The 22,354-nt window shown below is 45.3% G+C and overlaps 1 protein-coding gene across 2 annotated transcripts; it reads left to right on the top strand.

Annotated features, from left to right (window-relative positions):
* Window positions 1-210: 210 nt before the first annotated feature.
* On the top strand, window positions 211-17,695 carry SDSL (serine dehydratase like). 2 transcript variants are annotated; one of them, XM_072983234.2, is made up of 9 exons: window positions 323-340; window positions 1,250-1,340; window positions 3,496-3,686; window positions 6,197-6,236; window positions 6,593-6,732; window positions 7,741-7,829; window positions 9,063-9,290; window positions 10,455-10,579; window positions 17,276-17,695. In XM_072983234.2, the coding sequence occupies exons 3-9, from the start codon at window positions 3,516-3,518 to the stop codon at window positions 17,467-17,469; spliced, it is 987 nt and encodes a 328-aa protein (XP_072839335.2). In that variant the 5' UTR covers window positions 323-340; window positions 1,250-1,340; window positions 3,496-3,515; the 3' UTR covers window positions 17,470-17,695. The 2 variants fall into 2 exon arrangements, with proteins under 2 accessions (XP_078238047.1, XP_072839335.2); XM_078381921.1 differs by lacking the exon at window positions 1,250-1,340 and having other exon boundaries at window positions 211-340.
* The last annotated feature ends 4,659 nt before the right edge of the window (window positions 17,696-22,354 follow it).

Raw genomic sequence — 22,354 nt, forward strand, 5'->3', positions numbered from 1 at the left:
CCCCAATGCAAAGACATGCATCTTCTTGAGAGTAAGCTAAACTGGACCCAGTCACTTCCAAGGGGCACTTCCTTGCATCCTATCCTGTCCTGTGGTTTTCAGTTGTATTCCTGCCTCCCCTGCTAGTTGAGAAACCACCTGGAGTCGAATCCAGGACAGTGGTTTCAGCTGCAGGCAGTTTCTCGAACAGCCCTCTAAGAGAAGGCAAAGGAAAGATTTTTTTAAAATAATCGATAGAGTGCATCAGTGATGGTTTTAGATACGTAGTTCCCACCCAACAAAAATTCAACCGATGTGAGCATTTTGGGACACTATGACATGAAACATTGTCAAAGACAAAGTATGACTTACCAATTGTTTGTTGACTGCTGTTAGACTGGTAATTAATTTATATTGGCAATGTTTAACTTTTTTTTAAAAAATGGAGTTTGTGGGTTGGGGGGAGGTAGGGGTGTTGGGGGTAGATTTGGGCCCTTGGGGGTCCCACTGCATCTGGACCACTTTGGGGTCTCTTGGGCCACACTTTGCCTAGCCATTCCAAACTTTTATTAAAATCTAGAACACACAAGCATATATTGGCAACAGCTTTTTGAAAAAGTCTTACTGCAAAAAGGCGTAAAGGCGGATGTACACTAACCCTTTTATTCAAAACAATATTATTTATCAGTCACCGGAATACAAGTAAGGTTGCCACAATAACTGTCTGGGTGGGTTAGCCCCAGATTTTTAGCTGCTACTCCTCTGGTCTGGGTCGCAAGCTAAAATGTGCAGCTTCTGCACTGACCTCCTATCTGTGAGAAACAAGCCTTTGTATGTGAGGAGTCAATGGGTGGAGTCCTCCACAGTTTCCGGAGGTAAAGTTTGCGGCTTTGTGAATATGTCGTCCTTGGCAAACCGTCCAAACCAGTGCACAGAAAGCCGTTACCCTATAGCAGTGCATGCTGGCTGGGGGATAATGGGAACTGTAGTCCACCAAAGGAACTTTGCAAAACTCTGCATCTGACTGTATTTCCTACTTCACATTAAATACTGGAGAAAATGCAAAATAATCAAGTGCAATAGGAAATAAAGAACTCTGTCCACACGAGTCTTCTGTTTCTTATCTTCCAAGGAATGTCACATAACACAGGGCAAAGAGTAAGCATTTCCAGGCTCAAAATGTGCTGCCTGTCCTTTCCCACTCCCACCTTAAGCGTCACGCTTGGCGTCTCTCCCGGCTCCCTCCTCCACCTCTAATCTTTGTTCCCAGGCAGCTGGAAGAAAGAAAGTCGGGGGGAAAAAAGCACTCTCTCCTGCAGGAGGAAGAAGCCAGCTCTTTTAGAGGAGCAGAGAAGAAGGAGGTATGATTCCATCATCGCTGCTCTGTCATTGAATGGGGCTGCTTAGAAGTTGGCAAAGGAAGCCGTTCATGGCTGTTGTGGGTTTTTCGGGCTCTTTGGCCATGTTCTGAAGGTTGTTTCGCCAGTCTCTGTGGCCGGCATCTTCAGAGGACTGGAGTAGGAACTCAGTCCATGCGCTGTGGAAAGATTCTGGCCTTCTGCATAGGCCGTGGAAGGATGGTGCCAGGGCCGATGGGGTCAGGGGGCTGGGATGTTCTGAACATTAGTGACAATGACATTCCATGTTCTCTCTGTGCTTCTGTGCAATCCTCACAACTTCTGGAAGAAAGGAGGCCACACAACTCAGCACAAAGCAGCCAGCTGCGTTGGCACCAGCTGTGTTATGTAGGGAGGTGTGACTGGTAGGTAAATGGGAGACACGGAAAGGAAAGTCACTTGCTATGGTCATCATCATCATCCTCTTAGAACTGCAGAGCTGGGAGGGACCCTTTGGACCATCAAGTCCAGTCCTGGTTCAAGGAGGCCAAGTGAGGGAATCAAACTCCCAACCTCTGGATGCTGAAACCACTGAGCTGTCTTCCACCACTTGAAGCAGCAGCGTTAAAAACAACACAGGGCTCGTTTATGTGAAAGCAATTTTTAAGAAGATGTGTTGGTTTGAATTGCGGTGTGCCTTCCTTTGGAACAAATGTTGAGGCTGGTGTTTTTGAAGGAGCAGACATGCGTGCGCTCTCTCCAAGCCAGGCATGGAATTCAGGGAGGCAGGCGGGTGGATGTGGAAGTGCACACACCTGGAGGAAGGAAGTACAAGGGAAAACAGCTGAGCAAACCAGCCCTAGAACAGCCTTCATGTGCACAGTGAGCGCTGAAGTGTGCAGGAGAGCCCGGAGGTGACAGGCAGCTGACACATGCTGCAAACATGCAAACAGAACACATGTGCACACAGCAAAGGAGGAGACACCGGCTGAAACTGGCTGGCTGGAGTGGGGGAGAGAGAGAGGAGGGGGTGGTGGCATTTTGCCTGCCTCCCTTTCAGCTGCTGGTTCTGGAGTCTGTGCATTAGCTCTTTGTGTTGATCCAGTACCCCGAATCTGGTGTTGCAAGAAGATCTGGGTGGACGAGCAAGTACGTAGCAGGGGGCTCCTGCAGGGTGGAGCTTTTCCACCGTTCCCTGCTTTTAACACAACAAGAGCAGGGGCTAGGGGCTGTGGAAGTCAGCCAGCGGGAGGGCGACTTAGAAAGTCATATGGACTGATCACAATTTAAATGAATTGATTCATATTCATATTAAAATAAATGGACCGCTGGTGGAGAAGTAAAAAAAAAAAATATCGCTGCTGCTCCAAAAAAACATGATTCTCCATCATATTAATCTGCCCTTACACATACGTTGTGCATTCAGCCATTTTTACAGCAACCCAAAATGAGCGAGACCTGATTTAAAGTTTTTAAAATAAATATAAACACTGTATTCTCGAAGGCTTTCATGACCAGGATACGATGGTTGTTGTAGGTTTTTCGGGCTGTCCAGCTAACAACACCCATCAGTGACAGATCATCTCTCTCCCTTATCACAACAATACCCACAACAAAAAAACATGCTGATCACCATAATCACCCAGTCTCCTGAAAAGGACAAAAAGCTGATCCCACAGCTATAAATACGCAACTATCCCACAAACAACACCAGAGCACGGACAGAGTTCTGACTCCTGTCCAATGAAGATGTCGGCCACAGAGACTGGCGAAACGTTAGGAAGAAAAACCTCAACAACACAGCCAGACAGCCCAAAAAACCTACAACAACCATAAAAGGTAAACACCTTCATACGAAGCCCTTTGTCAGATGTGCCCCTGATTGCTTGACTTTGTTCTGCCCTGCTGTTTATCATTGCTTTTGTTTTTGTTGTGAGTGGCTTTACAATATGAATAGATTGCTTTGGTTTTATTGTATTGTTGTTGTTGTTTAGTCGTTTAGTTGTGTCCAACTCTTCATGACCCCATGGACTAGAGCATGCCAGACCCTCCTGTCTGCCTCACGGAGCTGGGTCAAATTCATGTTGGTCATTGTACAAAGCAGTACAAAGATCTCAGGAATAGATTTAAGAAAGTCTAATAATGGATGATCCAGACTCTTGTTATGTCTGCATTATAGGCAATCTCCCCACATCTCCCATGGAGAACATGCTTGTGGGGGACAATGCAAGACCATTCCATGTTGTGACTCCTGTTCTGGAGAGCATAGCCCTCTCGCAAGCTGCTGGCACCAAGGTCTACATGAAGTTGGAGAATGTCCAGCCCACGGGTTCCTTCAAGATCCGAGGCATTGGCTACTTTTGCCAGCAGGTGAATGTGGCCTCAGGCATGTTGGGTATTGCTTGGTTGAAGAACATCCATTGTTATTACAAGGGACACAGTCTGTCCCAATATACTATTGCATGGGTGTCCTGGTGATGATTTCCATCATCCTGTCTGGGGGAGGATTACCGTATTTTTCTGTGTATAAGACGCCCCATGTATAAGATGCCCCCCACTTTCATAACCCCAAATTAAGAAATCTAAGTGAGGCTTAGCAAGTGTAGGGGGGAAAGGGATCAAAGCCCTGCAGGATCGCTTTGATCCCTGCTTTCCCTTCCACTTGTGTTTGTTCTCTCCTCAGCTTACTTCTGTGTATAAGACAACCCTCAATTTTTACTCTAAAGATTTTAGACAAAAGTATAGTCTTATATACGGGAAAAATACGGTACTTTAACATGACTACTTTCCAGCAGACGCAGGTCATATAAGACTCAGGGTGGATGTGTGTGTGAAATCAGAGTGGGGCTGGGCAAGAATTTGCTTTTGGCTCATTTATTTATACAAGAAACTACCAAAATCCATGCATTTTCTGTTGTGTGTATGACCTACTGCTGTAGTCTTTCATCCTTTCACTAGGAGTGGGGCATTGGGCTAATTTATTAGCTCTGGTATAGCTTAGTGGATTGTAGCACTGGGAGTTAAAATCCTTGGTGGGGAGAAGGCTAGATGCAATCACCCAGGGTGTGTGGCTAGTGGGATTACATGCCCTGTCACTTCTATAGCCTCGGGGAACCTGCTCAGTGGTTATAGAGTGCCATGAGAACAAGGGACTGGGAAATCACTTCTGAGTATACCTAGGGAACTCTTGGGAGGGTCATCATAAGTCAGAATAGCTTGGCAGCACACAATTAATTGAAATTGAAATTACTATTAAAGCAATAAGTAAGCAGAACATTGATTTCAAAGCTCTGTCCAGGAATATCACGGATGCACTGGTGAAATTGTGATGATCTTCTCCCTCTCGTCCCTTCCTTCTGGGATGGAAAATGGAAAAGATGTTCTATCCTGCGGTCTCAAAGGGCACTATAGTACAAGAGGATTCTCTTGAATACTCTAGAACCCTAAATGACAATAACCTAGAACTCTAGAACCACTGCTGTTGCTACTGAATTTCCTGGCAGACTCTTCCTGCCAAAGGTTGCATGGGCTGCCAATGTGCCCCTCAGCTTCTCAGAGTTGCCCACCCCTACTGTGGAATCAATTACACGGGCCATAGGAACTGCAGTTATATTGATTCTGCCATTATTTAAATCATTTTATAAAGTTCTGTTCATATGACGCATTGGTAAAATTGATTCTTTTGGCCCACAGATTGATTCCCCCCCCCATCTTGTTGGCATGGGCTTTTTAAAAAATGATCCGATCCCTGATTTGCTTTGATCCACACCAGTTTGGCGTGTGTGAAAGTTGCTGTCAATTTACTTTGCACCCAGTTGTGTTTTTTGTGCTATGGGCACTGCATGGCTACCGCGCTTGTTCCCCCTTTTATTTTTTTTAAAATGCTAAGTGATGTATCAGTATTCTCTACTCCAAGAGTTTAACGCTATATCACTACCTTGCTACATTCATCCCCGTTTGCCCTTCCCTTGTCAATGTGGGAAAACACCCTAACTCAGTGATGGCGAACCTATGTCATGCATGCCACAGCTGGCACAGAGAGCCCTCTCCATGGGCACATGAGCCACAAGTTGCCATCAAAAAATACTTACCCGTCCTCCAATTTTGGCACTCCCCTCTGTTGGTGCAGTGGTCCAGCGGAGGGCTGCAATTACCAGTCTAGATGCCTGTAAGTATTTATCTGTTAATACTGCCCCTAGAAAAAAGAAGAAGCATTTAACCCTTGCAGTGCAGGAACAGTTGTTCTGTCTAAACTAAAACCTCAGTATTCAAGTTTAATTGCAGTGTTGGCACTTTGAAATAAATAAGTTGGCTTTGTGTTGCAGTTTGGGAACTCGGGCTCGAAAAGGTTTGCCATCACTGCCCTAACTAGTGTCCTTTGAGAAACAAAGTGCCCTAAAACTGAAGAACTGCCAATGGAAATCTTCTGTTATCAAGCATCTTCCAATGTTGCCTTCCAAAGCTTTCCACATTAACTTTGATGCTGCTTTTGTGATATATCATTTAGGTATTTTTAACAACAAAAGAAAGCAATTTTAGAGCAGCGTGCTCCTGAAACAGAGCAGAAAGTCAGTTGATTTCATTTGGATGGCACATGTAGCCTGCAAAGCTGAAGAAAAGTATTGAAAGAAAAGACAGCCATGTGAATGCACCCAGTGGTTTATATACCACGTGACTATACATTAATATATATTGGTATAAATGAAGTAGGAAAGGTCAACCTTGAGATTATCTCCAGTTTAGTCAGCAGTGTGCTGTAACTCATAATAAAGTTTTGTATGATTTTATTTTAGTGTTATTATCACAAAGTCTAGTAAAGAAACAGGGCAATGGGGAAACCTTAGAGAAAGTAACCATTTATTCTCTTCTGTTCATTTCAGGTCGCCAGGAATGGCTGCAAACATTTGGTTTGCTCATCTGGTAAATAAATAACTCCTTGCCTTTGAAATAGGGTGGTGTGCCAGATTCAGTCGAAGTTCAAATTATTACCAAAATTGGCTTGGTTCCGGCTGATCTGTTGGAGACCCGGAGCAAAGCAAAATGATCCGATCTGGTTCCAGGGCAAAAAAAGAAAGGATCCAAAGTGATTCAGGCTGATTTGGAGATTTGGGCACCTTAAGAGAATGGAAAAAAGCTGGACTGCAGGGAGGGATGTCGTGAAGCCTAGATGATGGGATGATTGGAAGGAAGGGAGCTTGGTATTGCTCATTGGCAACTTTAAGATAAATTAATAACAATTGCTACGACTGTTTTTTCTCTCGTCTGATTCCTTGCAGGTGGCAATGCTGGTCTCGCTGCAACCTACGCTGCCAGAAAACTAGGGATCCCTATTACCGTTGTCGTCCCGAGAAGCACCTCCCAGTTGACTGTGAAGAGACTTGAGGAGCAAGGAGCAGAGGTGGAAGTCTTTGGGCAGGTATATAGAGGGAGGGAAGCCAAATGATTCAGAAGCATGGGTGATGCAAGAGTAACACCACTCCTTGAACATTTCATATACCCTGAAAATATTATTGTCATCACCAAACATTGGAAGTGACTTGATAATTGATCGAACAACAATCAAGAGTGTCTCTTGTTCAGGTTCCACCCAAGTTATCTTGGTGCTTGAGACACAAATGGACAGTTCCTAAAGCCAGTTCCTAAAGCCAGCCAGTGGGGCATGGTGGCGTTGTGGGCTAAACCGCAGAAGTCTGTGCTGCAGGGTCAGAAGACCAAGCAGTCGTAAGATCGAATCCACGTGATGGAGTGAGCTCCTGTCACTTGTCCCAGCTCCCGCCAACCTAGCGGTTCGAAAGCATACAAAAATGTGAGCAGATAAATAGGGACCACCTCGGTGGGAAAGTAACAGCATTCTGTGTCTAAGTCACACTGGCCATGTAACCACGGAAGATTGTCTTCGGACAAAACGCTGGCTCCGTGGCTTGGAAACGGGGATGAGCACCGACCCCTAGAGTCAGACACAACTGGACAAAAATTGTCAAGGGGAACCTTTACCTTTACCTTAAAGCCAGCCAAGTTATTGGTACCCAAGCACCTCTCTGCATCTGTGGTGCTAAAAACATAATAAAGAATGTCCAGGACTCCCCACTCTACCCCATGGTAGGGCCAATTCTACTGGTCAATTCTCTAAGAGGACTATGCTTTCAAGCCATTAAGCTTTCTCAGCCTGAAAGGAGACCCAGTGCCATCTTCTGACCTGATAGCTCTCTGTCACATCATCTAGGGATCTCCCAGTCTTCCCCAGTTCCACACTACAGGATTGAGGTCGTCTGGAGAGGTCTGTTCCTTTGTGTCATTTGGGCCAGGAAGCTCTGGTTTTAATTCAGAAGAGGACCTTCTAATGTAGGCTTAAGAATTCAGCAGCACCCTTCCCTGAACGGAGGTTTTCCTGTCTTGTTTTGTTCTTGTGTGTGCGCGACGGCAGGCATGGGATGAGGCCAACAAGAGAGCAATGGACCTTGCGGAAGCAGACGGCTGGGTCAGTGTCCACCCTTTCGACCATCCTTTAGTGTGGTAAGAACCATAGAGGTGAATCTACAGTTGGTTACAGTGCGCCATGTTCAGTGTTACAGGAATTTGCTTGACTTCCTTTAAATGTGCAGCAGAAGCCCAGCTAATTAGAGTCAGAATTAGCTAGAAGGCTCCCTTTATTAAACTGCCCCTTCCCATAACCAGCACTTTGTAGAACTAACACCTAGGAGGCTATGTTTTGGTAGAAATAGGGAGAAAAATATTTTACTTACTATTCACCAGGCTTCATAGAGGATCAGAAGTTATGAGGAAAAAAGAGGATTAAAAAAAGATAGCAAGATGGGACACCCATCTGTCAGATCTGCTTTGATTTGGATTCCTGCATTGGGCAGGGGATTGTATTTAATGGCCTTATAGGCCCCTTCCAACTTAATTATTCCATGATTATATGATACTCGGCCCCATGGGATTGGGAAATCTCCATGTTGCAACCATCACAGGGTTTGCTTACATTATCAAGATGCATTGAAATACACGGGGATATGCAGTGGTGTCGTTTAGGGCGATTTACGATCGTGTGGCAGTCACATGGTATACGAATTGCTGTGTGCGTTCCCTTGAGGAAACTTTTATTCCAGTGTTCTTTTAAGTGCTGAACCAATGCCGGGGACTATACTTGCAATTCTGCATTATTCTTTTTCAGTCAGTTGCATTTCAAGATACCCGTAGACTGCAGAGTTTTCTAAACTGAGTAGGAGGCATCGGCAGCAGTATTTTGAGCTACTGCTCTTAATCAGAGCATTTGATGGTTCCCCTCCACCATTCTGTGAGACCATATCCCTGTAACTATAAATGTAGTAAAATTAAACTCCTTGCATAACAAGAATTAAATGAGCCCTTTTAAATTTAAATCCATACTGTGAATTAGGTTTGGGGGTTTTTTTGGAGGGGGGAATATATTGGTTTATTTTTACATCTCCCACCTTTCTACCACAAATTGGGCTTAAGTTAGTTTATAATAAATAATAGAAATCTAATCAAACTCTAGAAAAAAGTGTAGGGCAAATGAAGACACATGATATGCCAACATGTAAGTCCCATTAATTCGGTGGATTTTGGGACAGAAAGTGTAAGCCACAGTTCAGAAACTTGCCAATAATTATTTACACGCCACTCATCTTTATTTATCCATTATTCATTTTATTAACTAGCTGCTAGCAACTCATTGCTTGTAAGTAACTAGTTGCTTCCTGGGGTCTGTTTCTCCCCTCCCAGGAAAGGCCACAGCACCCTCGTTAAGGAGCTGAAGGATTCCCTGGACGCCAAGCCAGGAGCCATCGTGCTGGCGGTGGGAGGCGGCGGGCTGCTCTCCGGGGTGGTCTCTGGCCTGCAGGAGGTGGGCTGGCTGGACGTCCCCATCATCGCCGTGGAGACGAGAGGGGCCAACAGCTTCAACCAAGCCCTCCAGGCTGGGCGACTGGTCACTTTGCCTGAGATCACCAGGTGGGACATTTGGGATGTAATCGTCCTCTTGGCTAGGTTGTGGAAGGAACTTGGGACCGAACCAGAACTTGGGATTATTCATGTTTTGGACTACAGCTCCCATAATGCCTCAGTCAGGACGAAGCCTCTCTGATTTCCATCTAAAGCCGAGACTCCTTGGAATAACTGCAACTTAGAGGTCCCATTCTTTAGCGCAGGCCTACTTTAGTTAGGACTAACAACTGGATTTAGCTGTTTGCCTTTTATGACAGAACCTGCTCCACCTCTGAGGTGGGCAAGTGCAGCTGTCCGGGTCCCACTGGGCTGTAGCTCCTAGCTTTACCTTATTTATTTATTTATTTATTTATTTATTTATTTATTTATTTATTTATTTATTTATTTATTTATTTATTCATTCATTCATTCATTCATTCATTCATTCATTCATTCATTCATTCATTCATTCATTCATTCCATTTATAGCCTGCCTATCTGGTCATTGCGACCACTCTAGGCGGCTTACAACACAAATACAAGAACAATATACAGTGGTGCCTCGCTTAATGATGTTAATTCGTTCCAGCGAAATTGCTGTAGAGCGAAAACATCGTAAAGCAGAAAAAAACCCCATTGAAACACATTAAAACCTGGTTAATGCATTCCAATGGGCTAAAAACTCACCATCCAGCAAAGATCCTCCATACGGCGGCCATTTTTGGTGCCTGTCTAGTGAACAATCCATCCTAGAAAACAGCAGGGGGCCATTTTGGAACCTGATGATCAGCTGTTCGCTGATCGTTGTAGTGCAAAAAAATCGGTTCCCAAAGTAGGGAACCGATCATCGCACAGCGGATTTTGCCCATAGGAAGCGTCATTTTGTGATCGCTTTTGCGATTGCAAAAAAGGCATCGTTAAGCAGATTCGTCGTTATACGGGACAATCATAAAGCAAGGCATGACTGTAATTGATGTGGGTTTGTGGGATTGAAGGGGTGCTGAGGCTGCTCAGAAGACCTCCCTAGGCCACTTGGCCCATGGAATGCACAGGTCTCCCTGCTCTCTAGGGAAGGGACCGGGACTCCACCAGAGCCCCATCACAACAAATCTGTCTAGGTCTAAGTTTCTGGGTGCGTGTCTTCCTGGGTACAGGTACCCACTCCTTTTGTTCTTTCCTGCCAACCTACAGTGTGGCAACCTGCTTGGGAGCCAAGACGGTGGCACAGAGAGCCTTGGATTGTGCCAGTGAGTGGCCCATCATCTCCCACGTGCTGGAAGATGTGGAAGCCGTGAAGGCCATCGAACAATTCCTGGGTGAGTTTTCAGCTGGGTGTGAAGGGGACAGATCAAAAGGTGGAAACACGCTTGGTGGACAGACATGGGTGAGAGAAAAACCCAAAGAGGCTCTCTTTCATGTAATCCATCTTCTATCGGCGATGGGCGAGCAAGCCTCTAAAAACATGAACGATTCATATTTATGAAACAGGGGTGCACAAACATTTCCATGTTTCTTTTGCGTTCTCTCTTTTTGCGTAACCTTTGCCTGTCAAATCACCTTTTTCACAACAATTGTCAGTAGCCAATCAGAACATTTGGAGGTAGGAATTTTGAATAGGTAGAAAAACCTGAAACTAGGGATGTGATTCATGGAAGCTTGTGTACTTTTTTCATTTTGGGTCCTTTCGGGGTGTGTGGCTTTTGTTTTCGTATTTGGGGGGATGGCACTGAAATCATACTGTTGATTTCACTTTTCTCAGGTATGGTTGCCTACTTTTGGAGTAGACTGAATCTCTGTTGCCTTGCCTCTGCTTTTTTTAAAAATAGTCTCAAAGAGTTCTTTAGAGCTTCTGGAGTGCTGAAAACACATGGATGAGGAAACGGGGAAAAAATGACCAAAAAGAAGCTTCCCCTTTCATGTTATGTTCATTCATTCATTCATTCATTCATTCATTCATTCATTCATTCATTTGTCTCATTTATAAGCCACCTTTCTCCCGATGAGGGGATTCAAGAGGCCTTCACTTGTGTCCCCATTGCCTGAGATGGTATGGGACCAAGAGGGGGGCCTCTCTGATGACAGGACTGGGAACACTCATAGGGGGAGATACAGTCCTTCTCCAGGTAGATGGACCCAACTTGTACAGGGTTTTATAACCAGCACTTTGAATCGGTCCCAGAAACAGACTGGTAGCCAGTGCAGTTGTTGTACCAGGGGCATTAAATACTCCCTCTAACTGGCTCCGATCAACAGCCTGTCATGTGCCTTTTGAACCAGCTGAAGTTTCTGGACTGTCGTCAAAGGCAGCCCCATGGAGAGCACGTTACAGTAATCCAAGCGGGATGTCCTTAAAGACATATGTGCCACAGTAGCCAAATCAGATCTCTTAATGAATGCAGCAGATGCACCCGTTTCAATTGTGCAAACGCACTCTTGGCCACAGCTGGAACTTGGACCTCCCTCAAACTGTCGACCTGGGTTTTCAGGGGGAGGGTAACCCCATCCGGCACAGTTTGCATTCCTGTTCCCCCCTTTGCCTTTCAGTTGACCTGGACCACCTTTGTCTGGTCTGGGTTACGTTTCACTTTGCTTGACCTCATCTAGTCTGTTACTGACCCTAGGCACTGATTTGGAACCCAGACGGCTTCCTTGAAATTGGATGGAAAGGAGCGATAGAGTTGGGTGTCATCTGCGAATGGGTGACACCGAACCCCAAAACTCCAAACAACCTCTTCCAGCAGTTACATGTAGTTGCGAAATACCATGGGGGGACAGCATCACCTTCTGAGTTTTCCCCTCTAGGAAGGACTAGAGCTACTGTAAAACAGTACCTTCAGGTTCTATCCCTGATAGACAGTCCAGAAGGACACCTTGGTTGGTGGTGTTGAAAGCTCCTGAGAGGTCCAGCAGAACCGATAAGGACATATTCTCCCCGCCCCATTCCAGGTGTTGGTCATCCACCAAGGCCACCAAAGCAGTCTTCTTCCCATTGCCGGGATTAAAGCCAGATGGAAATCCGCTTCATCCAAAAGGCCTTGCAGCTGAGAAGCCACTACACACTACAGTACCTTGCCCAGAAATTGAATATTTGAGATAGTTTGATAGTTGTCCAGGAAGAATTTGTGGCAGTTCACTTTTGTAAAGAATTTACTAAAATTCGCACAATTCTTCATCCCTGGGTTGGCAGAACCTTAAGGACCTAAAAAAATGAAATGCAAGAGAAATTGAAAACCCATATTTGTGGTCTTGAGTCCTTGTCTTCCCTCTCTGAGGCTGTGGGTACTGAATGAGCACAATTAGTACCAACTATTTTCTTCAATTTGCTAAAAAGCTTCCGCTCACATCGGTGTGGCAGTCGAAAGCAACATGGGCCTCTCCTTTTTGCGAACAGCTCTAAGAACAGAAGGGTGGAGAATCTTCAGTTCCTCTTTGAAAGAATTTAGCAAAAACTATGTCTTCATATTCAGGAAAGAAAGAAGTTGGAGGTTTATTTTGTTTTTGTTCCTCGAAAGAAAAAAAGAAAGCAAGAGAAATCGAACAGGGCTAATATTTGCATTCCCGGCCAGAGTCTGACTGTCAGGGAGCTGCTATGAAAGCAGCTTACTTTCTGTAGGTCTTTGTCTACAGCTATAAATACATGTTCGATGGAGACTGTGTGGTGTAGTGGACGGAGTGACTGACGGGGAATCAAGAGACCTGGGTTCAAATCTCTGTGTTGCTGAGGGAGCTCACTGTTGAGTCACAGTAATAATTTTATGGTTATGTGCCGTCAAGTTTTGGAACTGACTTACAGTGAGCATATTAGGGCTTCAAGATCAGTATGATATTTAAGGAGTGGTTTGACCATTTCTTCCTCAACCCCTGCCCTGCACAGTTTCTATGGCAGAGACGGGGAATCAAACTCAGGCCTCCTGAGTCCTACTCCATCACTCTGACCACCAGACGACTCTGGGTATCACACAGTGATAAAACCACAGCTTAGTATCCTGCACACCTTGAAAACCCTGTTAGCGTTGTTTTGATGCAGAAGCAACTTGAGAGCACATGACGGACCAACAAAATTAGGCAGAGTGCTCCCCCTAGTGGCTGATAGGCGGTCTTGTTTTGTCCGCCTCCACAGCTGCCACGTTCAGAAACAGGAGATGAATCGGACCCCTTGTCTAGATAATTGAATGCATAGAAATGGCCTTGGCTCCACTCATGTGCGGTAGAATAAGGGATGGCAGTCTTTGCTACTTGGTGCAGCTTAGAACTCTGAACACTGTGGGTTTGTTGCAAAGACCCAGATGTCTTGCCCCAAAGTTTCTCCTGACATGATGGCACCACGAAGAAAGAAAGAAATGGAGAGATGCCTCAAAAATGCAGAGCAGGACTTCTCAGCTATGAGGGCCACTGGCTATGGGCGGGAAAAGAGAGTTTTTTAAAGAGTACTGCTCACCATATCACACAACCAACAAGGCCAGCAGCCAGGCTGACTGGTGTATTCTGGGAGACGTACTCTAAAAAATACAGTGGTGCCTTGCAAGACGATGTTAATTCGTTCTGCGAAAATCGCTGTTAAGTGAAAACATTGTCTTGCGAAATACGTTTTCCCATGGAAATGCATTGAAAATCTGATAATCCATTCTAATGGGAACAGATTGTCACCGTAAAGTGAAAATTGCCATAGGAAACATCGTTAAGCAAAACACGGTTCCCAAGCGAAGACAGCCGTCTAATGAAACAGAGACCATTAAAAGACTCGTATAGCGAAGCAAGACCAAGCTGTCAAAAACATCATAAAGCGAAAAACAGGGACCTAAAATTTAACTGTCTTGCAAGGCAAGGTCCCTAACATCGTAAAGCGAAAATCACCCACAGGAAACATCATTAAACGAAGCGCAAGATCGCTCCAAAAACCTCATTGTAAAGCGAATTCGTCATCATGCAAAGCAATCGTCTTGCAAGGCACCACTGTATATATATTCTCATCACTGCTACTTGCATATCACCCCTTCCTCTTTTTTAAAAAAAACACTGGTAGGAAGAAAATTTATTTGCATAACCTATACACCTGCTGATAGATATATCTGCATGTACGTACATTGAGAAATAGCTGTCTTTGTTTCAAGAGAAAGACAAACCTCATAGTGCATTGGTTCCCAGCACAGAACTTCAAGGGGCAAGACTGAGAGAGGTTTTTCATACAGAAAAAAATATTATTATTAAGATTCTTAAGCAATCCTTAACGATGAGCCATCGATTCACAAAGGAGATGGGGGAAATCTCGTGGTCAGGATGCCAGAGACACAAAGTGAAGCAGCAAAGATGTTACCAAATTCACCCTTTTTAGAGTAACTTTCCAGTCAAAGGGTGAATATGCATTTCTAAGTGCCCTTTGAAGAGGGACTTGTGGAAAACCTCATTCGGTGCAAGGAAGTCAGGGCAGCCCTCCGCTGGCCTGGATGTCTGGCGGTGTAGATCCAGTCACCTGGACCGTCAGAGGCAGCTCATTTCATTGCCTGCTGCAAAAGCCCCCCTTGAAGTGGCTTCTGGCCAGGAAATCCCAGGAATCCACCAAAGGCTGAAAAGCCAGGAAACAACAAAGGGGGGGGGGTAGTCGGTCTTCCGGGAGATGGGGAGCCGTGTAGCCGTGTAGCCTCAAGAGATATGGATTCTCGAGGAAGGGGAGTCCATATGATAAGGAAGGAGGATAGCAAGGCTTAGCCAAGCCAAGGCAGTTAGTGAACTTAGCTAGGGTAAGAATAGAGGCATTTATAGATTTGAATTTTACTAAGCTTGCACCTTGCCTAGGAGATGGGGAAGCAGTCTGTGGGGCTTTACTGCTTAGCTCCCCCTAAACAGTGTTTTACTTGTTTTGTCTTTAATGAAGTTAACGCTGTTTAACCTGTCCACTTTTCATTAACTTTTTGTGAGGAGGGGGGGGGAAAGGCTCATTTTTAATTAAGGGTGTGGTTACACTGCTGATTTGTATTGGTTTCAGCTCTGATGCATTTTAAATTGATTTTTGGTCACATGGTTTTCGTATTGTTGTGCGCGTTCACTTTGAAATTATTACTCCAGTATAAAGTAGGGGCTTAAAACCACTCTAGGAAATTACATGCGAGATCTTAAATCGTTTCATTAACTAGCATGTTTGCAAGACTGTGCAGTTTCCATTGTTGCTGATCCTGGCGCATCACCAAGGATTGCAACCCTCTTTGTTTTTCAGTTGTTTCCAATATTGTGCAGTTCCTGTTCAGTTTTCAGGCATCCTTTGGAATGCATGCATTCCTCTCTTTTTTCAAACAGTACGTTTTAAGTGACATAGCGCAGCATTGATAGTAATAAGGTAAAAAAATGTAAACATTGCTGAAGTGATGCAGCGCTAAAGTTAAAAAAAAATTAGGTGGATCGATGGCCGTGTCTCTGTCATCTGAAATCCACAGCCACCCGCAAAGACAGTATTTCATATGAGAGAGATATTCACATTGCCTGAAGTGATTCATAAAGAATCAGTTTCACTAGCATATTAAATGTAAAAAGTCCCCACTGAAGTCTTCTAAAAAAAATGCTTTGTGGCCAAAAAAAGAGAGCAATTTCACTGTATGTTGTGTAGTTGGGATTTTTCAAATTTATTTTAATTTATTTATGCAAAACCTGATTCAAAAGTAAGTGTTGTTATTGTAATCGCTCCCTCAAACTAGCTTTTACTAAGTTTTTGAGCTTGTTTTAAATTAGGAATTGGCTTTTATCTTTTCTTTTTTGTTAAAAGGGGGTTGAAGATGGTAAAAGGAGGTTGCAGCTGGGGAGCATAAAGGGTTTTTCAAAAGTCTAAATGAGGTCCTGATGCTGAAAAGTTTGGGAACTGCTGTGTTAGAGGGAAAAACTATGCCCAGGGGAGCAGCATGCCTGCCCCATCTGTTGTCCAGGGACTAAAGGCTGGTCCATAATTTTCAAAGCCTTTCTGTTCTCCTTTCTAACGGTTCTTTATCTTTCAATCTGCTTTGGACTGGGCAGGCAGGGCACCTTCAATCAGAGGACTGACTTCTGTAAATAAAAAATAATAAAAAAAGCAAACATAACTGACCCTGACATGTTTGGGGAATGCAATTTACCAGGCCTTAGAAATTCACTTTAAACAACACCAATAACAACACAGAGAGCTGTCCTGAGTTTTGTTTTTTTGTAATATGAGCAGATGATTGGCGTAATGAAGAGATTACTATAGTATTGATTCTGGAACATTTCTTGCAACCGGTAGAAAGTACTTCTGCTTTTTACACTTTTAAAAACTTTAGTCCCTAGAATATTCAATCTAGATGGTTCAAGAAGGATCTAGATTTTGGAGTCCAAAAACAACAGAACAGAACAAAACAAAAAGCTACTTTCTCAGTCTCTGAGACCTAACAGATGAGTAGAGCTTCTCAAAGACCTTTGTTATATTGGGATTCAACAAGTCCTGGTTATTTACAACATCATAATATTTGTGCATAATATTTGTACAGAGACAAAGATCACTGGTATTTCTAGTACAATAGAGTAAGACTCCTGTATTCTTGCGGGATTGGTTCCAAGCTTCCCCGCAGATGCTAAAAACCATGGATAGTAGCAAATGCTATACATAGCTTGGTAAAAGAAAAAGTCCAGAAAAAAGTATTTTCACATTACCAGAACTGGCCAATAGAGGGAGCCAGAGGCCACGCATTTTTCAACAACAAGAAATACAAAGCATGATCTCTAGTTCCCTCTAGTGGCCAGCTCTGGTAAACACATTGTGAAAATATGTGTTTCTAGATGGTTTCTAATATTTTTTTAAATTTTTTTTCAGAGAGTGGATAAGTGAAACCATTCTGCAGATACTCTCTTGTCAATTGAGATCTACTGTATTTCCTCAGGGTTTCATTGGTATTATCTAATGGTCTCCCTCTCTAAACCCATGCTACCTACCTTTCCATCACCAGATGAAATTGGTGTTTTCCTCTTGGTGTCTTGTGCCACCTCTCTTTGATTCTTGTCCTTGTTTTCCCCAGACGATGAGCGGATATTGGTGGAGGCAGCGTGTGGCGCCCCCTTGGCCTTCCTCTACTCGGGTTACCTCCAGCAGCTCCAGGAAGAAAGACATCTCGGCCAGCAACTGGATTCCGTTGTCCTCATTGTGTGCGGTGGGAGTGCCATTCAGATGGAGATCCTGCAGGCAATGAAGAGCCGGCTTGGGATGGAGTGAAATCCTAGTTTGAGCAGTTAGGCTGCTTCCTATGTTCTTGTTGTCTGGGGGATTCTGGGAGTTGTAGTCCAAAAATCATCTTTCTGTCACCTAGTCCAGATTAAGCTTAAGCACACTCTCAACATCATACCACGGATGTATTTAGTGCTAAAAAAGATTCCTGCCTATCAGGGACACTTTACATTCATAAAAATTGTTTGTTTGTAACATTAAAAATGAAAAATCAGCTGATTGTTTCTTTGTGCGAGCACCACCTTTCCCTATCTCCAGGGACGCCAAGGGCCTCGGGGGCCTTCCGTCCATAATTCCAATGACTGCCTTGTTTGCATTTTGGCTCCTCTTCTGTGTGCTACCAGAGGCATCTGGTGGGGCCACTGTGAGATACAGGGAGCTGGACAAGATGGGCCCTTGGCCTGATCCAGCAGGGCTGTTTTTATACATTCTTATGTTCTTAAGGAGCTGAAATTCCCAAAGATTCCCAATATAATATTAATAATACAGTATAAGCATATTCAGTGTTATTTCGGAACCGAAAGAAACCAAGGCTGGCATTCGTAGACACCTGAACCACGAGGCGCTCAGAGGCAGCCACTGCCCTCAAGCAGCAGAATTTAAAGCATGATTGTATTATTTTGCCATCTCTCCATGGCATGGATCCACATGTATTTTAATGTATGCTCATCTCCAAATCATTTCCCATCTCCATTTCCTCGGTTGTGACACTGGCACGAGAGGTTGGACTGCAAGCTTCTTCAAAGCTATCTTCTCCCCACTTGTACTCTGCAAGAAGCTGTCCATGGAGTCCTCGTGGTGTTGATGATGAAGAGGAGGCTTGCCAGGTCTCAGAGAATGAGCTGCTGTGCCAGGCAATGGCTGGGCTGCCCTGAATCTCCAGGCCAGGCAGACAAATGTCAGGAGCCGTGGTGGAAGGGAAGAAACGACTCTCGTTTATTGTTTCGGGGTGGCCATAGTGTTGGGGTACCCAACTCCAACCCTCTCCGAATGGCACCAGGGCTCATGGGCTTCCTGTGTCTGTCCAGCACGACACATAATATACCTGCTTAAGAGCTCAGGCAGGGAACCCGCAATGCCTAGCTCACTCCCTCACACATCCATGGAGAAATAGTATGTTCCCAATTTCTGTCACATCACAAGGACCCACACCAGGACTTCACAAAGACCCACCCCAGGCATTGGGTCCCCGATATGAGGGGGTGGGGAAGATAATCCCGAGACAGCCCCTGACAAACAAGACTTTGTCTAGAGGGGCGGGGTATAAATCTAAATAAAGTAAAAGAAAACACTTCAAGACTATTCCCGGAAAATTCTTTTATTGCTTTTGGAAAAGAGGTTAAACTGGTATATATCCTCAGTGGAGACAAGGGCCTGGTTCAGCTCCAGCAAGACGCCTGCCTTCTGGTCCCTCGCATCCCCCTTGGGAAGAGGCAGCTTCGGGCCCTGCAAGAGAGAGAGAGAGAAAAACAGATAAGGGGTGAGCTCATCCATCCCCATGGAACGCCAGCCGGCCCATTCATACACACATTCACACACACACACAATCCACCACCCCCCGACACACACACACCTTGTCTCCACCAGCCATTCACACACACGCCGGGGCGTCCATCCACCGATATCCACACAGCGTTCCCAAGCTGGATTCAGGAGGCTAATGTCCACCGTCGACCGCCTTCATCCGTCAACCTCTGACTGGCGGCCTCATCCAGCGTCCGCAGGGAGATCCCACCAGCTTCTCTCGGCCGATGTCCACCGACTTCTCCCCTGTCCATCGCCGACACCGGCCAGCTTCAAGCCAGGGATCTCCGTCAGCCTCGAGCTGTGAACTCGCATCCTCCCTTAGCAAGCTCAGAAGTGGCCTTGGGCCAAAGGGCTTGGTTCCCTGCGGCCGCTATGGCCGCTCTCTCTGTGCCGGGCTGCCCTCTGGCCACTGGCCTCCCTTCTGGCCTCCTGCCCTGCCCAGCAAGCCCCCTTTTATAGCCCAGCAGAGGGGGGGGGCTCTGTGAGGCGACAAAGACCCAGGACCCTGGGGTTGGGTTCCCAAGGCAGCAGCAGCAGCACCCTGGAGTTGGCTGAGTCCTGAAGATGATGTCAACAATCCCTCTGATCATCTGATTCACCCACAAAAGCTTGCATATTAAATGATTTTTCAATTTTATTTTTTTATTTGTGGCCTATTAATGTATCTCCTGTCACCAATCCCTTTGATTGTTATTTCTCCCCTATTTGATTTGATTTTATTTTATAAATAAATAAATAAATAAATAAATACATCGAATTTATCTATTTATCTATTTATTTATTTATCTATCTATCTATCTATCTATTTATTTATTTATTTATTTATTTATTTATTTATTTATTTATTTATTTATTTATTTATTTATTTATTTATTTATTCTATTTTACCCCGCCCCTCTAGACAACATCTACTCGAGGCGGCTTCCATAGGTTAAAACACATTAAAATAAACATATATAATACAATTATTACAATTAATTCTAACCAGCACGTTTCCAAGATGGCAAGATTCAAAAAGAAGAAAAAGAAAAAGAATTTTTTTTTTACTTAATTGACTGGAGGGGAAATGCCTGTTTAAATAAACATGTTTTTAATTGGGTTGTGAAAACACCCGGCGAGGTTGCCAGCCGGATTTCAGTAGGGAGGGCGTTCCACAGCCGAGGGGCCACCGCTGAGAAGGCCCGGTTTCTAGTTTTCTCCTTCCGGGCCTCCCTCGGCGTCAGACCCCTCAGCCGTCCCCGCTGGCTATGTTGGCTCACTCGGGTAGATCTGGGCAGGAGAAGGCAGTCTGCCAAATATTGAGGTCCCAAACCTTTTAGGGCTTTATATGTAATCATTAACACTTTGAAGTCGATGCGGAAACGAATAGGTAACCAGTGCAGTGCAGCCAGAGTGGGGGAGATATACTGGTGTTTTCTCACCCCACTAAGGAGCCTGGCTGCTGCATTCTGGACCATCTGAAGTTTCCGCATCAGCCTCAAAGGCAGCCCCACCTAGAGTGCGTTACAGTGGTCTAATCTTGAGATTACGAGCGCATGTACTAGAGTAGTGAGGGCCCCCCGATCAAGATACGGACCCAGCTGGGCAATCCGCTATAGATGAAAATAGGTGGAGCAGACCACGGACGCCACCTGGGTTTCCATGGTAAGCGCTGGGTCCAGATGTATCCCCAAGCTGCGGACCTCACTCACTGCGGCAAGGGTCGTCCCTCCAAAGGATGTAAAACAGCATTGGGGAGATAATCGACCTCTGTGGGACCCCACAATTGAGGCTCCATGGGGCCGAGAAACTCTCCCCAATCTGTCCGCTGTGGGGACGGTCCTCCAAGAATGAGCGGAGCCAGGCAAGCTCCAGACCACCGACTCCCGACTCGGAGAGTCTCCCCAGGACGATACTGTGGTGGACGGTGTCAAAGGTGGCTGAGATGTCGAGGAGGACCAACAAGGACATATTGCCCCCATCGGCCTCCCTCAACAGGTCATCCAGCAGTGCGACCAGTGCCGTCTCTGTACCATAGCGCGGCCTGAAGCCCGACTGGAATGGGTCCAGGGCATTGGTTTCGTCCAAGAGCGCCTGGAGCTGATCTGCCACCACCCTCTCAACCACTTTGCTGAGGAAGGACACACTGGCGACGTGCCTATAATTGCCAATTTCGTCCACCGCCAAATTTGGTTTCTTCCTGACAGGATGTTGGCCTCCTGACAGGATTCTAGGCTGGTGGTCCAAAAAGTTATCTTCTGCTTTTGCACCAAAAGTAACTTTCCTAAACCCTAAGCTGGCTGGTGGGGGGGTGGGCAAATTAAAGGAGTAAATGAAAAAGGATGGGCACAGTCAAACAATGAAGCCTTTGACCCTTTCGGGTTGTTGTGTTATTTGCCTCTTTTTGGACGTTTTTTCCTTCCCTTCCCATGAAAAAGATATTATAAGAAAAAAACCTAACTGTTTGAAGCACATAGAAGTATTTTAACACCATCCCTCCATTATCAAAGATGCAGCGGTGTTTCAAAGACTTTCCCAGCCTTTGGAACTCCCTCCCACTGGAAGGCAGTTTTGGCCCATTTTTACTGTCCTTCCACAAGCTGGCAAAGACATTCCTCTTTAGGCAAGATTTCCCATATGGACCGGCTGCTTGGGTTGGGATCTTGAATGGACTGTTGTGCCTTATTGCTTTGAACGTGTGTTGCTTTTGTTTACTGTTTTTATTGGGGTGTTTGTTCCTGTCCTTTTTCCAGCACCTTTTGAAGTGTGGCTGTCGGGGACTGAACCTGCAACTCCCTGCATGCCAGACTTGCTGCCGGCCTCTGAACTCAGTTGCTCCCGTCACCTTCTCCATTGCTGGTGCCATCCTTAGCCTTCGGTGGCCTTTGGTTATGGACGGCTGGCACCTATTCTACGCAGGTGCTTGCATCCTGGTGTTTGCGTAAGGGTTGAGTAACGTGCCCTGGCTGAGTGAAAGGGGCCAAGGGGGGGTCTGGGTCACATGCCTGCTCGTGTGCCTGATTTGCGCAACCAGGACGTACCCGAGCACTTCATCCATCAGCTGCAGGGAGCCATGGCAAGTTACTCATATCTTATGCAAGGGCCGATAGGATTCCAATTAAAAGGTCTATGAATAGAAAGTGCTTCCTTTCTGTCTCCCTTTCAGCATTGAGCACATTGCTGCAAAAGTACTGCAGACAGTTGGGTAGACATCCGTTTCTCTCAGGCTGGACATACAGTAGGACCCCTGTATCCGCTGGATCAGGATCCACAGTTTCATTTATCCGTGGTCTGAAATTCTGAAAAAGATTAAAAGAAAAAACTAGAAATAGGTATCTTCACAATGTATTTACGCAAACTGGCCACT

The sequence above is a fragment of the Pogona vitticeps genome, chromosome 14 (assembly GCF_051106095.1).
Source record: "Pogona vitticeps strain Pit_001003342236 chromosome 14, PviZW2.1, whole genome shotgun sequence".
NCBI classification, from domain to species: domain Eukaryota; kingdom Metazoa; phylum Chordata; class Lepidosauria; order Squamata; family Agamidae; genus Pogona; species Pogona vitticeps.

What these genes read in the sequence shown, in the direction of transcription:
- SDSL (XM_078381921.1), top strand. Translation starts at nt 319, where the DNA reads ATGAAACATTGTCAAAGACAAA. An exon ending in ACATTTGGTTTGCTCATCTG is followed by an intron (nt 6,237 to 6,592) that starts GTAAATAAATAA and finishes GATTCCTTGCAG; the next exon opens with GTGGCAATGCTGGTCTCGCT. An exon ending in ACTTTGCCTGAGATCACCAG is followed by an intron (nt 9,291 to 10,454) that starts GTGGGACATTTG and finishes GCCAACCTACAG; the next exon opens with TGTGGCAACCTGCTTGGGAG.